We start from the raw sequence: 14,313 nt of genomic DNA on the forward strand, positions 1-14,313 counted from the left end.
GAATTCTTTATCTTAATGGTGCCCAGTGTTCTTTGACAGAGTCTATGTGACACAATCTCCCTATAGTCATCAGCATCTAAACTTATCATCTGGGTAAAATATTGCGTACATGGAATTGAAACATAAACAGATGTCTCAAACTTCCAAAAATCAATTAGGGCATAATCTTGTAGAAATCTCATAACAGAAGAGCTGATTTTACCTGTGTGAAAACGCATAAATCATAAATAGTATGGCGATTATTATGCTAGTTTCAATAAAATGCATATATTACTCACATCTGGAAGATGGGGAATAACAGATGTGGTGATGTGATAGCCTTCTTTTTTCACTTCTATTAGATGAGGCACGTTAGTTCAAGTTGTGGTTACTGCCCTTACTTATACATGTCATAAACGGGGCAACTGCTTATTGCTCTGCTGTTATTGCATGTACATACACCTGAGGACTTCCGTTCAATATTAATACGTTTCATTTTTGAGACTACTGATATAAACATATAACTGCAACATTTAGCTCCAATTTGTCATAATTATGTGCATTTGGCTCTGATATTATTTTCATTTTTATGGTTGGGGTCATTTCGACTTAAAACTTGTATGCAATATTCTGCCTTCAAATGCTCCAGTTAGGAAATTAGGCAATATCACTGGAATGGAGACAGATATCTCGGTCATCTCTTTTTCATTGATGGTTTTGTAGAACACCTGTAATGGTAACGTGTCTTGTAAGCAGTTAAGGATGTGGTTATCCTGTTGGATAACATTTGTCGTTTAGGAATCTATATTTATCCCGGAGCAGGTGGTCTTTTTTTTACTGGGTTCAGACTTAGGACAGGTGGTCCTTTTATGTGTACAAGGAATGAAGTTTAAGGTTTGCAGAAATACTAGTTAGGGATCAAATGGCTAAGAAATTTTTGTCAGATCCTAGATTTTTCAGCTAGATTTTGTTTAGCAGTTAGTACTAATTGTTAGGAGTTTAAGGGCATGTCCAAAAGGCTAGCATTTTAGAACTGCTATCAAAAAGTACTACTAGTACAAGCTGCTTAAGAACATCCTTTGCTTCTTTCAACTCAGTCATGAGCAGGTGGATTTTAGTATGCCTTTTCACTTTTCCAATTTCTTGGACAAAAAGAAAAGAAGTCTGGTCTCTTTGTTCGTGTATAGTGGAAGTTTGTAAATTTATGGTCAATAGGATCTAGAATACCCATATTAGTTCAACAATTTATGAGATCATAGCAATTAAACATTATCAGATGTTTCATGAATAATATAATGATTAAACTAACAAACAAAGATAAATTGTATAATTTCGAGGGGCCCTTTATGGGACGGACATGAGACCTTTCTGCACCTTCAAACTAAACTACTAAACTAGGCAGGCACTAGACAGTGTTTGTGGTAAAGCCCAAATTTGGAAACACTCGCCAAGAATGGTAAAGAAGCCTTTAAACTATGAGATGCACTCAACAATCAACACAAAAATGATAAGCTCAGCCTTTTATCTCAATAATGTCAGCTCAGTTGCACCTAATCCAGATTTGTCTTTCAGATGAGGTTGAATGCTGTAGCCTATCGAATACAACTTTTTTTGGATATTTGGAATATGAAGAGAATGATGACTGATCTGTAAGCACTCTTTGCTTAATTTTTACTCAATGGCCTCGAAGTCTGTAAATGCAATATACCATTAGAAACAGGTGTGGCAACTTAAGCCAAGTTAAAGTTGTGTATCATGCTTTTGGGTGTGCTTGGAGAAAATGAATGATATGGAAGATTATTCTGAGCATGAGTTTTTTTGCGATTACCAGTAGGTTAAAACAATAAAGTTTTCCTTACCATAAGTCAATTTGTGTTGGTGTCTTGTGTTTTGCATGGACAAAGCGGTGTTTAATGTGGGAGGGTCTGCAAGAGCCAGGATGCTTTAGAGCAGAGACTTGTCTTTATACTCCAGTGATAATTGAGGAATCAGCAGTGATCTCTTTCACCTTTATTTATATGGAAAAAGATACTGACTGGGGATAGTACAGTACATTGAAAGATCTTATCACTGTAGCCAGACACAAATCCATAGAAAACATAGAAAAAGCATTTGTTGTTTGCCAGTGCCTACTTTGATTTCATTGATGGTTATTTGACGTACTTTTTAAAGTCCCCGGGCCCCAGCCTTTCATTGTGGGAAAGTTCTTCGTAAGCTCATAGAAAATTAGCCTGCAGCAGAGCCTACCGCCCAGACTATCAACTAGAGAGTTAAAAGGTTTACTGAGTGGTGCAATCAAGACTGCCTTATTTCGAGCTTTGCTTCCATGGCTCAGCTTCACAGCTATCACCTCAAAGTTTAACATTCAGATAGAACATTCAATGAATGGAATCGCCCTTTTGAGCTATTTGCATTCTTACTGGGTAGCTCCTGGTGCTTTTCCACCATTTCAAGAAAATCGAAAACTCAAAATGAAATAAGATGGTGATACTGTCTGGTAGGATTTACGACTCCTTATTAAATGTGCACATCCGGAGAACTAAAAATGAATCAGGGACCACAAATTTCTTAATTGCCATCTTGGCTGATTGTCCAAATGGACGATCAGGATTTGATCAAGCGTGCGTTACCCTGTGTGCTCCCCACCAACCAATCTGTGAAAAGTTGACCCCAAGTAGTAATTTTTTTAACCAACTCATTAAAATTGCTGCAGTCCTGGATGTCTCAGACGTTGATGCTTTTCTATACATAAATGGGACTCTGCCACTGGATTTTCCTACCCTTAATAAGAATAAAACTATCAGAGGTAAAAAGGCACTGCAGTCTAGGCAACGCTAAGATTTCTTCTGATATTTAGGTCCCTTGGATCTAAAAGAGAGAGCTGTTATCCGGGGCCAATGCACCACCTCAAAGAGTACTATATTAGTAGATTGATTCGAAGGGTGGAGACAGAAGTTAGCTTGTGCGGAGAAGCAAGTCTTCAAGAGGTCAAGAGGCTACAAGGAGAAGAGAGAGAGAGAGAGAGAGAGGGAGAAACAGATTAATCAAAAGGCTTCCAAGCTGAGTTGTCATAACAAAAAATGAGGACTGAAATTACTGGCACTTTTAACCATATGACAAGAAACCAGAATCACTTGCTTGTGAAGCAATATCTCCATGCCAATGCAAGATAAGAAGTAGAGAAAAACCCAAGAAATACTAGAGGTTTTGCCTTGATCCTTGACGTTGGGAAATGGGATTTCCGGTTGCCAGGCTTTTCCCACCACCTTATATTCCAACAGTCATGCATGGCCTCTTGAAGCGTGCAAGTGCTTAATTTTCTCTAGCTCCCTTGATCTCTCACATTGCCATCATAATTAGTCAATCAACATCACCATTTGAGGTTTTGAAGAAATGCAGGGAAGGTTGTTTTGTTTTCTATTAGCTCTTCAAATAGTAAGCTGGACTTCTGCAGCCAGCAGGCCTTTAGCACCAAATGATGGTTTTGGTGTTCATCAACCAGGTTAGCTAAGCTACTTGCCTGCCTTTGCTTTCTTTTCTATCATCACAATAGGGTCCTCAATCTTTTTCTTGCAATGATTATGTCTATTAAGCTACCTTAAAGCTACCTTAATTATCATGTCAGCACTTTTGACATCAATCCGGTTCCAAAATAAATTCCCCTTAGAACTTTCTCTTCTCTGCTAGCTATCTTCAACAGTCTCCAACCTTTGACCCTACCATTTGGCTTGGCATTAGCCTCTCTTTTCTCATCCGCCAGTTCAGCTGTAGTCATTTTGTGTGTTTTGTGAGTTCAATAGCCATCCAAATATGCTGTACTAATCCAACTTAACTTTTATTAGTCACAGGCCAGAGACCACAGTCTTTACAAGATACCTCGGGCCCAAGTTCGAGCTCAAAAGAAGTGTCTATGCAGAGTTTTGAAAGCAAGGGAGGAACGGCTGCCACAAATGAAGAAGCAAATGCCGAAGGGGAGAGCAAACAGGGCATAGGATCAAGTCCTCCAAGCTGTGAACACAAATGCTATGGCTGCATCCCATGTGAAGCCATTCAAGTGCCTACTACTAGCAAGCTCAGCCATGTGGGTCTGCAGTATGCAAATTATGAGCCTGAGAGTTGGAAATGCAAGTGTGGTCCTTCCATTTACAGCCCTTGAACTATAAACCTCAGAGGCCTTGATATAAGCTGCTCAATGCTCAGTGTTCACAACGTTCTCTAAAGAGTTTGATTAGGATCAAAAATCCCTTAGCCATCCCTTTGTACAAAAACTAAATTCACCTTGTTTTTAAGGTAGTCTTTTGTTGCAACGCCCTAGAGTGTGGAGAATCATTTTTAGCTATAGAAATGTGTTCTGCTACTAGTAATTAGCTGTTATAATACCCTTTTCTGTTTAAAACAAATGCACTTCTTTTTCGCTTTTATCTCTTTCCAATTCCAATGGTTGGATGGATTATTTATTGGGAGTAACCCCTCCCATTTCTTCTTACCTCTCAAACTTTTCTCATCTAAAACGTGTGAAATTTTGGACCATGTTACGGACTCGAGAGAGTGAATAATGGTGAATGGATTATAATAATTAAATGTTCTTGAAATAGAACTGCAACTGCAATATTGTGCAACTATATTATGAACAAGAACGTTTTCAGATTTTGATTCAAAACAACTAATCCAGCAAGAAGCAGATCAACATCGACTGCAGAAAGCTGCGGTTTGCTCTTTTAGACAATCCTGTATTAGCAACATCGACATTTTGTTTGCTTAGTCTATTAAAATGCTCTACTCCATAGCAGATCACACCTAGCTGGCCTGAGATGGTGTTCACCTCGAACAATCTTTACTTTTCTCTAGGGGAATATGGAAAACCTTCTCTTTCTGCAGCTGATACTGATCAAAAACTGCTACGATGGGATATGTAGCCAGCACTTAATAACATCGAATGATGCGAGACCAACGGCTACCGAAGGAACAACCTGCAACAGAGTGATTTTTAGATTGTGATAGGGTGCTAGACTGCTAAATTCATCTTCATGTTACTTTCAAATCTAGCAAAAGATCTTCCAGTTTATGCAAACAAGTGAACAGCCTACTTGCATTTTCATCCAATTAAACTTTTCTTTTAGGAGAACATAGTTATAAACCAAATGAATTAGTCATTGAGTTCCACATTTCCTAGCTTTCTACCTAAAAAGCACTATGAAACTGATAGCTTAAAGCCTTGGTTTTTTACCTTATATTCAAGTCTATGCCCTTAAGAAAGAGTGATGGATATCTTGAAATTACCTTCATGTAATTAATGCATAAGCCTCCATACAACTGTCTCCATCCTTGATTACGAATAATGGCTGTGAGACCTTCAATGGTGTCATTGTACCGCGCACCACTCTGATTCAGAATGTCAACCTGTAGTAATCAGACTGATCACCGATGTAAACAGCTTTGAATTTGAAGTTTGAACATAAAAAGCCAGTTAAAACACTTATGTATGATTATCACCTACAGTCAACAGAGTGACATCGCTGGCAAAGATCACAGAAGAAATTTAGACATAATTAGTATTCTCTAGCTTAAAAGAAGGCAAATTAAATTGGTTTACCTGCATCTGTCTCCTAACAACATCCAATGGATACATGACAGTTTGTCCAAATAGGCCAGCCAAAGCTCCACAAGAAAGATTCAATGCAATGGAGCTTTGATGTTCTTTGGGAACCCATCTCTTGAGCTCTTCTTGAGCATAGAATTTTATAACATTATAAGGGAGGATTCCACCAAGTGTTGGACCTGATCATTAAAATTTAATGATTATTGATGGAATCTGTCAAGAAGCTTTATTCAACGTTTACATTTTTGTAAGAACAGAAGCCTCGCATACCTACACCTCGATAGAAAGCAAGCATTCCACCTCCTCTATAGACAGTCCTGAAGACATCTTTTATCCCTTGGTGTGCAGGATGACCCGAATGGATACATCTAAGACCATCACTGCCACTTTGACCTCGATCCACCACCTTAACAAAGAAAAGAAAATCATATTGAAATTAACATCAGCTTAGAATGAACACTGAGAGAATTAGCCTCATGGATCAAGAGACTTATCCAACAAACACAGTGCCTCTAGTTGATGGCTGAAATTGGAGTTCTACATGAAAACTTTGCAATGTCTACAAGTTAGATTGTTGATTACTGTCGTAGCATAGATTCTCAGGTTAGTGAAGAAAATGCTTACATATACCTGGTCTCTTGTTTAAACTAACTACCTGATAAGCATACTTCGTTCGAGCCAAATCCAAGGGATAAGTGCATAAGAATGCTGTTCCATTAGCTGCAGAGCCAGCTAAAATATTTAACAGAGGCCCTGTTCCTACAGATGGGCATTTGTAGTGCAGCAAACTCCGATATTGTTCGTATGTCATGTATTGAAATGCAGAATGGGGTAACATTCGAAGGATACTAACACCATTTGCTCTGGAAAGAAAAGGAGTTATTAATATAAATTATTAAAATTTTGATACTAAAAAATGGGTTGTTTCAAAGAAAGCAATACTCAAATTGCACTGCTGAACTTACTTGTATAGCCCCCTAAGACCTTCATACTTCACTAGCTTCTTCAATGATCCATACACCCCAACTGAATGAAATCCTTCTGCCTTAGTCTATCAATGCCAGCCAATAATAAAACTAGGCTTTAGATAGAAAGGAGTCGTACACTTCATATTGTACTCGGAAAACAACAGATATTGAATCAAATGATAAGATTTCATTACACCATGCCAATTGTTTCATTCAATCCAGATAACTGGTAAAAATTAACCAACCTGCTGTTGTATCATTTACACCTGATGCAACCAGGATATCAGTTTTTAAAATTTCTTATAGGTAAGTAAATTCATATATGGTAATATCTTCTCTTTTTTTGCCTAAATATTCTTAACATCTCAAAACTAAACTAAGATTCATGAATCTAGGAAGAAATTAAAGGGAAAAAATCGCCATTGTAACAACTAGAAAAGGCTCAAATCAACACTGCCTGACAACAGACTTTGATTGATATCCAATGCTATAAGCAACCATAAGGACCAATGAATAAGACATAGATCAACACATAGGTGAACAAAATTCTTATAAGATGTAACAATTATAATCTTGAAAAAATGGTTCATTGAAAAAAAAAAAAGAGTAACTAACAGAGAATTCACATATTTAACCTGCAAAAGTATCTTGATTCGCTCCAATGGAGCAACTGTAGTTTTTGCAAGGGAGCTTGAAGCACCAGCAGCGATTAACTCCAATAGAAAATAAGGCAAAGAATGAACAATTTGAACTTGTTCATCTTCATAAGAGTCACCCTCATTGGAAGAACAGATATCAGAACCTTCATTGTCCATCATGAATTGGACAGAAAAGTGTAAAAGAGGTGTTGTATAACCAGTTATACCATAGTGCAATTTTGGAAAGTTCCATGTCACATTAAACAATGTTAACACAAATTGGTGTTGTCAGTGAAATTAAAATTTTAAGACGAACGGTTCTTTTATTCCCTCTCCTTTCTTTTAGCTAAACAATTTGACCACATGTTCAGATATTGCATGAAACTCTCTCCAATGGGCTATTTTAGCCATTCAAAATGGTTCTTTATCCACCTCAACCAAAATGAAAACAACTTGCACATACATATAACTGAAAGCCCAACTAACCGCAACCTTCTCTTCATTCAAACATGGCTCGCTTCTTTTCCTCTAGGGTACGTAAGTTTCTCTCTTTCTCAGTCCTTACCCATGATTCAGTTTTCTTTGTTAATGCTTTGCATTCCCCTTTGTGTTTGTTTTGGCTGCATTTGGATTGTAAATATTCTTGTATTTTTCTCATTGATCTGCATGTTGTAATTATTACATGAAAGATATGGATGTTAACAGTAATTAGTAGTTTGCACAATGTGATTCTGGGAATGCTTTTTTGAGTGGATCTGAAAATGTTGGGCGTAATTTAAAGTTAACTGAATGGTGAACTTGTAGGATCATGCTATCTTAATATGATTCAATTATTGTTGTTTATTTGTTTTATAGGATTCATGCCCTGCAGTAAAGAACATTCTTATTCTGGACTCTGAAGGGAAACGTGTAGCAGTTAAGTACTACTCGGATGAATGGCCAACAAATAGTGCCAAGTTAGCTTTTGAAAAATCTCTCTTCACAAAGACACTCAAATCAAATGCTCGTACGGAAGGTAATCGACATGAGGTTTTATTACTCCTTAATCACATTCAACATTTTCCTTTTCCCTATCAAGTTAACGCAAAATTTGAGTTGCATGGAGTTTATGCTCTATGCAGTGCTCATATGCTAAAAGATACCTCTGGCTAATCCTAGAGTGCAATTTATTATCTAATTAATCAGCTCATAGGAACCTCTTGGTGGGTATATACTGAAATCTTGATCAATCCCTTTCTTTTTAAGCTTGAGACTTGCATTGTTGATATGTTCTATTTCATATGCAGCTGAAATCACAATGTTTGATAGCAACATTGTTATCTATAAGTTTGTCCAGGACCTCCACTTCTTTGTAACTGGGGGTGATGATGAAAATGAACTCGTACTAGCCGGTGTGCTTCAGGGGCTCTATGATGCAATTTCTCTTCTTGTGAGGTTTTGCTTTTGCTTTTAGCTCGTGACTTGAGCCTTCAATTTATAATTTTGATTTTCAATGCCTAATTTTATGCTTCTATATCACCAATTTTTTGTGCCCTCATTGTAGGAACACTATTGATAAAAGGGAGGCACTTGAGAACTTAGATCTCATCTTCTTATGCATTGATGAAATTGTTGATCAAGGGTATGCAATACGTTGCCTTTATAATTCATGGAAGATTATAAATATCCTTTCTCTTAGTTTCAAGCATCACATCACTAAGACCAAGATCATTATGAAAATGCCACCAATATCAATGTCATCATTGAACAGCTCCCCCAATTTATAATCACTATTTATGTATATAAGAAAGCTTCTTTATCTTTTATCAACAATGAAAATATGATAGGCACAACTCATTCATCAGCAAAAAAAAATGTACAAATCATGGATTTTTCCTTTTTTGTGGGGAGCAGGATGATACTCGAAACGGATGCAAATGTTCTAGCAGGAAAGGTGGCAATCCAAAACATGGAAGTTTCAGCACCATTGTCTGAGCAGGTGACATTATTCTAATCTTGCTTTCTGTGTTCAAATGACGAGATTGCCAAAACAGACTGATCTCAAATCCTTGAAATTTGCTAATTATCATGAGATGCCTAACATCAACTTCAAATATGCTCCTAAACAGAGTGATTTATGCCTATTCCATGCCCATCTTAGTCATCTGAACTGTTGATGACAATTATAGGGCTTATATTTCTATTCTAACATTGCAGACAATAAGTCAAGCATTGGCTACAGCTCGTGAACACTTGACAAGAACACTTCTAAAATGATATCTGTGTTCCCAGAGCCTTCTTCACTTTGATTTAATCCCATTTTGGCAGTTGGCACTTGGTTCTTCTATATGTAATTCCTTTTTATTCTTTTCTGAGCTTGAAACATGACCGCCCCCCAATGTGTTGTGGGCTTTTATTTCTATCCAATCAATCAAAATAATGGAAATAGATAGCAATTCTGTCAGTTTTTGCTCAATTATTGATCCGGGCTTAATTTACAATGCCAAATATTTTGGACCATAGCGTGCACCAAAGGGGAAATAAATCTTTGATGAATCTTATCTGTTCCACCGGCTCTCATCATTTCAACTCCTCTTTCCTTTGCCTACTAGAGAAAAAGTTGATTGCTACAAGCCCTTGAAGAAGCTGGAAAAGAAGAAAAAACCTTTGCCCGCCCTCTTTGAATTTCTTTATGCCTAGGACTGACAAGGGATCGCACATTTAATGGGTGGGATGTCACTTCTTTGGCTCTTTCAGCAAAATAGATAAAGAGCCGTGTATTTTACTGCTATAGCTATCACACAAGTCTTGTTGGGTCAATGAAGCATTAGATCGCAGCATCTTGTCCTGTCTTTGAGGGTTGGATGCTGCGGCTTACCAATACCATGGACCCAAGCCTGGCGTCTTTTCTTCCATTTTCTTCTTTGTTGCAGTATATACAATTTTCATGTCTATGTTTTTATTAATTGTATAATTAGCATCATTAATTTGACCCTAATATTCATTTTTCTAGAAGATCATATGCTGAAACTAAATTCCAAGGTCCAATCCACCCCAAAGAAAAAAAATAAAGGAAAAAAAAATCAAAGTTGGAATCATTGTGGTCCATTTACATCAATTTCCACGAAAGTCTACGGCAGATCCGAAAAAACCATTAACTTAGGAAAACGTAAAAGAAAGCATAAGGATGTTGCAGAGAAATTGCTGTCCCATGGACCAATAAAGTCACTAAGAATAATCGAATATCACTCATAATTTAAAATGGAAAAAAAAAAGTTTAATATTCGAATTTCCTTTTCTTATATTATGAATTAAAATAAAATTAACACGTCTGAGCAAACCGAGTTGATCTGCTTTAGATAGTGGGATTTACAGCTTAGCTTTGATCCGACCTTATCTCCCTGTGGAAGTAAATGATCAGCCTTTACCCACAAAGCGAGAAGCTTGTTCGCCAAAATTTTAAAACATGGCACGTTTTATTCATACAATATGATTGGACCGTAGCCCTTTTTCTTTCGCATTGTAAATCGAGTATAATGTTGATAAAAGGGGGTTAATGTAGTGGAGCCCATCAACCACGAACCGCTTTAAATATCATTTAATTTGCAGACTATTGGCCCTTTTTGGGGAACTTAGAAAACATTAAGTGGTCAACATTATTTCTTATGCAAAAGTACACATCCAAAATAATATAAATTTAATTTTTTTTAAAAAAAAAGATTCTAATCCTTCATATCATAGTGGCCATTTTTGACAAATTAATCATTAGTATAGCATTTGGTTTTCATTAATATTGGAGGAAGTCCTCTCTTTTTATATATTTTATTTCAACATATAAATTTAATTTGATTTAGTATCTTAAATTTATTTATTTTTTCAAATAAAATATTATTGCTGTTGCTGTTGCTGGTTTTATCAAGCAAGATGGTAACGAAGTAATCAAAACCAACCACATATTTTTTGGATAATTGGGATAGGTAAGATACAACTATCATGAATTAAAACTAGTTGCCTTATCCACATTTTTTGAAATTATAGTTTAAATCTTAATCTGTAGACAGAATGCAAAGTTTTAACAAATCATCATTGCGAAACCTAATAATGATTTAACTTTAGTATGCACAAAAGAGATGATCCATATCTGATATGACTAATTAACTATTATTAAATTAAGTAGTAGTAAGTATTTATTTCACTTTTAGGTATCAATGCCTTATTACCTTTTAAAAATAAAATATCAATGCCAGGCATTTAATAATCTTTTTCATAGGAAAGAGGAGTAGTTACTTGATGGCCAACGCCGTTGAAATCTCCTTGTATCGTATGCCTTTACATCATCAACTAAAATATCTTAGCAGCATTGAATTTTTTAGAACGAGAAATAGGTCCTGCATTGCTTCCGACACTTTTTTTTTTTATAGATAATAAAATGATATAATATTTTGAAAAAATAAATTATTTATAAAATTAAAATAAATATATATTTTTATCTTAATATTTTTATATTTTATTTTAAATTAAATATTTTTTAATTAACTGTTAATTAATTATTATAAATCAAATTGTTATTCGTCATTTTATGTTATATGATATTGATATGATATGTAATTATGTCGTAATAAATAACGATGTCATATATTTATATGACATGATAATATAAATCTATAATATTTTTATTTTTTATATCAATGTCAACAAATATAAAATAATAAATAGTATTTTATTTAATGATACTTATTATTTAATAAAAAAGTTTTAATTTGAATCATGCTATTATTTAATTTTGAATTTTTTTCAATCAGTTGCTTCGTATAATGGAATAGAGAAAAAATAGAATCGTTATTCTGTAATAATAGAATAAGAGCGGAATAGCTATTATATAATTTGGTTTATAAGAATGTTTAATGACTGGTTGACAGAAATAGTTTGAGGAATAATTAAGAAATAAGTGGTAAATGATAAAAATACATTTTTATTAAAATTAAAGAATTTATTTGTTAAAAGATAAAAATATTCTAAGTAATAAAATCAAAATACCTTTTATTATAGTTAAATAATATTTTCACCAAAATACAAATGTATTTTTATTATAATTTAAGAATATTTAATATTATTAAACCTTTTATTATAATTAAATAATATTTAATATTAAAAGACAAAATACATTCTTCATTAAATTTAAATAATACTATATAATAATCTTTATTACATTTATTATATTCAAATAATAATATTAAATAATATTCCTTATAATATTTACTATAATCAAATAATATTAATATATTAAATAATATTTAAAATATTTTTATTTCCTTTTTTGGGAAATGAATTAAAAAAATTTGTATCTTCTATGCTTTAGAGAGAGAAAAAGAGTGAGAAAGAGAGAGAAAAAAATAAGTTTAATATTATTTTATAAGGTAATTTTTTTTAATTATAAAAAATATTTTTATCTAATTAACTTTTTTTCTTATTTTCAATAATTTGAAATAGTCATTGTCATGGGGATCTTGATAATGGCTATTCAAGCCCCTTTTGAAATGATTATTCTAAACAATAGTTATTTTATTAAACCAAATATAGTTTTATGTCAAAAATGATAATCGATGAGGAATGACTATTTCATTTTTCAAACCAAACACGCCCTTAATGTCTTAAAAATATTTATAAAGATTTTATTTTATAAAATTTTAAATATTTTATGTTGTGACATTTTAAAAATAAATTGTATGTGCATTATAAATCATTGTTTAGATCAAAGAATAAGTTAATATCCTAGTTGCTGTTTAAAAAAATAGTAAAAAGGCCTAAAGGGTCATCCAAGTAGAATGCTTCAATTCAAACCCACTTCTTAAGCTTAAGTACATAAGAAAGAAAAACATATATTAGTAAAAGCAAGCAAAATTCTCTTTCTTCTGTAAGATGTAGTATTTAATTTAATTATATTTTGCTAAAATAACAAAGAGCTGACCAAGAAAATTTAACTTAAGAGAATTCAATTTTACCAACGTAAAAAATGGGTTTAAAATACCACTTTTTTTGTATACCTAACAATATTAATTTGTATTTCTTTTTTTTTTCCAGAAGCAGGATGTAGCCTGCATCATTTAAGTTGACTAAATAATGACTAAATAATCGATCATGACGGGAGGGAAGGAGTGGGAGAACTTGCTGTGGTGTCCCACATTTTACCATTTTTTTAATCACCAGCCGATTCACCACCGTCCGATTTGATGAATTCTCGTGGGAAAACAGATTTTTTGATCCCAATGTTCCCCATGTGTTCCCAATGTTGACCGGCAATCAAACAAATCACGGCTTCGTGCATTCTGGAAACAGGTAGCAAACACGGTTATGACTTATGACGTCGTTTTAATAGTATCAACTGAACAAAGAAATGAATAATTATTTACAATTTTACCATCAGAGTGTAGTGGACAATTTCAGTCGGCATAAATAGAAAAAACTCAATATCAGTTTCCACAAAGACAATTTCAAGATGCCCGTATTTCCAGCCTCTGACTAAAATTAAGCTTTCAATTTAAGTTTAGGTAAATTTAATTATTAAATCAAAATTATGCAAATATAAATTCATTCATTCTTTCCTCTGCATCCCAGTAACATCGGAGAACATTTGCAGAGGTAAAGATGCTTAATGTCCAGGAGTTCCTAAACTCAATATTAGGTGGGTCCCACTTTGTCTAAATTGTCTAAAACCTCACTCGGAAAACTTAAATACACGAAATTATTAGTAGGGATATGTATACTAAATTTTTCTTTTTATTTTGCCAAACCGAGACAGGAGGGACAAGAAAAAAAAAATTAAAAAGAAAACGAGTAAAAGACTGAGGGGAGCATCTGCCACGTAGGATAAAAAAGGGGCCCCACGAAGGACAAAACGTTAGAAAAGACTGGTTCTCCTTTGGCTGGTTTTTTTTTTTAATAAATAAAAAAAAAGTTGATCCCCAGCCAGGTCATTCTTTACAAAGAAGAACCGATCAAAAAGTTGATCTGTGTTCAAATTTAAGAAAGAAAGAAACCTTATAAATTTCAAAAAAGAAAAACTGAATGAAGTTCGAAGAGAAAATACAAGTGGAATTTTGGAAAATAGAAAAAAATATATATTATAAATATTTTTAAAGTATTATTTATA

At 34.0% G+C, this 14,313-nt stretch overlaps 3 protein-coding genes across 4 annotated transcripts; 2 read left to right on the plus strand and 1 right to left on the minus strand.

Moving 5' to 3' along the window:
• Window positions 67–4,400, plus strand: LOC18596162 (EPIDERMAL PATTERNING FACTOR-like protein 5). 2 transcript variants are annotated; one of them, XM_018123818.1, is made up of 3 exons: window positions 67–1,699; window positions 1,884–3,481; window positions 3,822–4,400. In XM_018123818.1, exons 2-3 carry the CDS (start codon window positions 3,373–3,375, stop codon window positions 4,133–4,135), a joined length of 423 nt encoding a protein of 140 aa, XP_017979307.1. In that variant the 5' UTR covers window positions 67–1,699; window positions 1,884–3,372; the 3' UTR covers window positions 4,136–4,400. The 2 variants fall into 2 exon arrangements, with proteins under 2 accessions (XP_017979307.1, XP_007024525.1); XM_007024463.2 differs by having other exon boundaries at window positions 67–3,481.
• On the minus strand, window positions 4,878–7,361 carry LOC18596163 (mitochondrial substrate carrier family protein P). Its single transcript, XM_018122830.1, has 7 exons — window positions 7,182–7,361; window positions 6,544–6,629; window positions 6,234–6,441; window positions 5,849–5,984; window positions 5,573–5,757; window positions 5,260–5,379; window positions 4,878–4,949 (listed from the first exon to the last, which is right to left on the minus strand). The coding sequence occupies exons 1-7, from the start codon at window positions 7,359–7,361 to the stop codon at window positions 4,878–4,880; spliced, it is 987 nt and encodes a 328-aa protein (XP_017978319.1).
• On the plus strand, window positions 7,632–10,060 carry LOC18596164 (coatomer subunit zeta-2). Its single transcript, XM_018123817.1, has 6 exons — window positions 7,632–7,717; window positions 8,040–8,199; window positions 8,471–8,618; window positions 8,728–8,805; window positions 9,078–9,162; window positions 9,381–10,060. Exons 1-6 carry the CDS (start codon window positions 7,694–7,696, stop codon window positions 9,438–9,440), a joined length of 555 nt encoding a protein of 184 aa, XP_017979306.1. The 5' UTR covers window positions 7,632–7,693; the 3' UTR covers window positions 9,441–10,060.

This window comes from Theobroma cacao, chromosome 6 (assembly GCF_000208745.1).
Source record: "Theobroma cacao cultivar B97-61/B2 chromosome 6, Criollo_cocoa_genome_V2, whole genome shotgun sequence".
Taxonomy (NCBI): domain Eukaryota; kingdom Viridiplantae; phylum Streptophyta; class Magnoliopsida; order Malvales; family Malvaceae; genus Theobroma; species Theobroma cacao.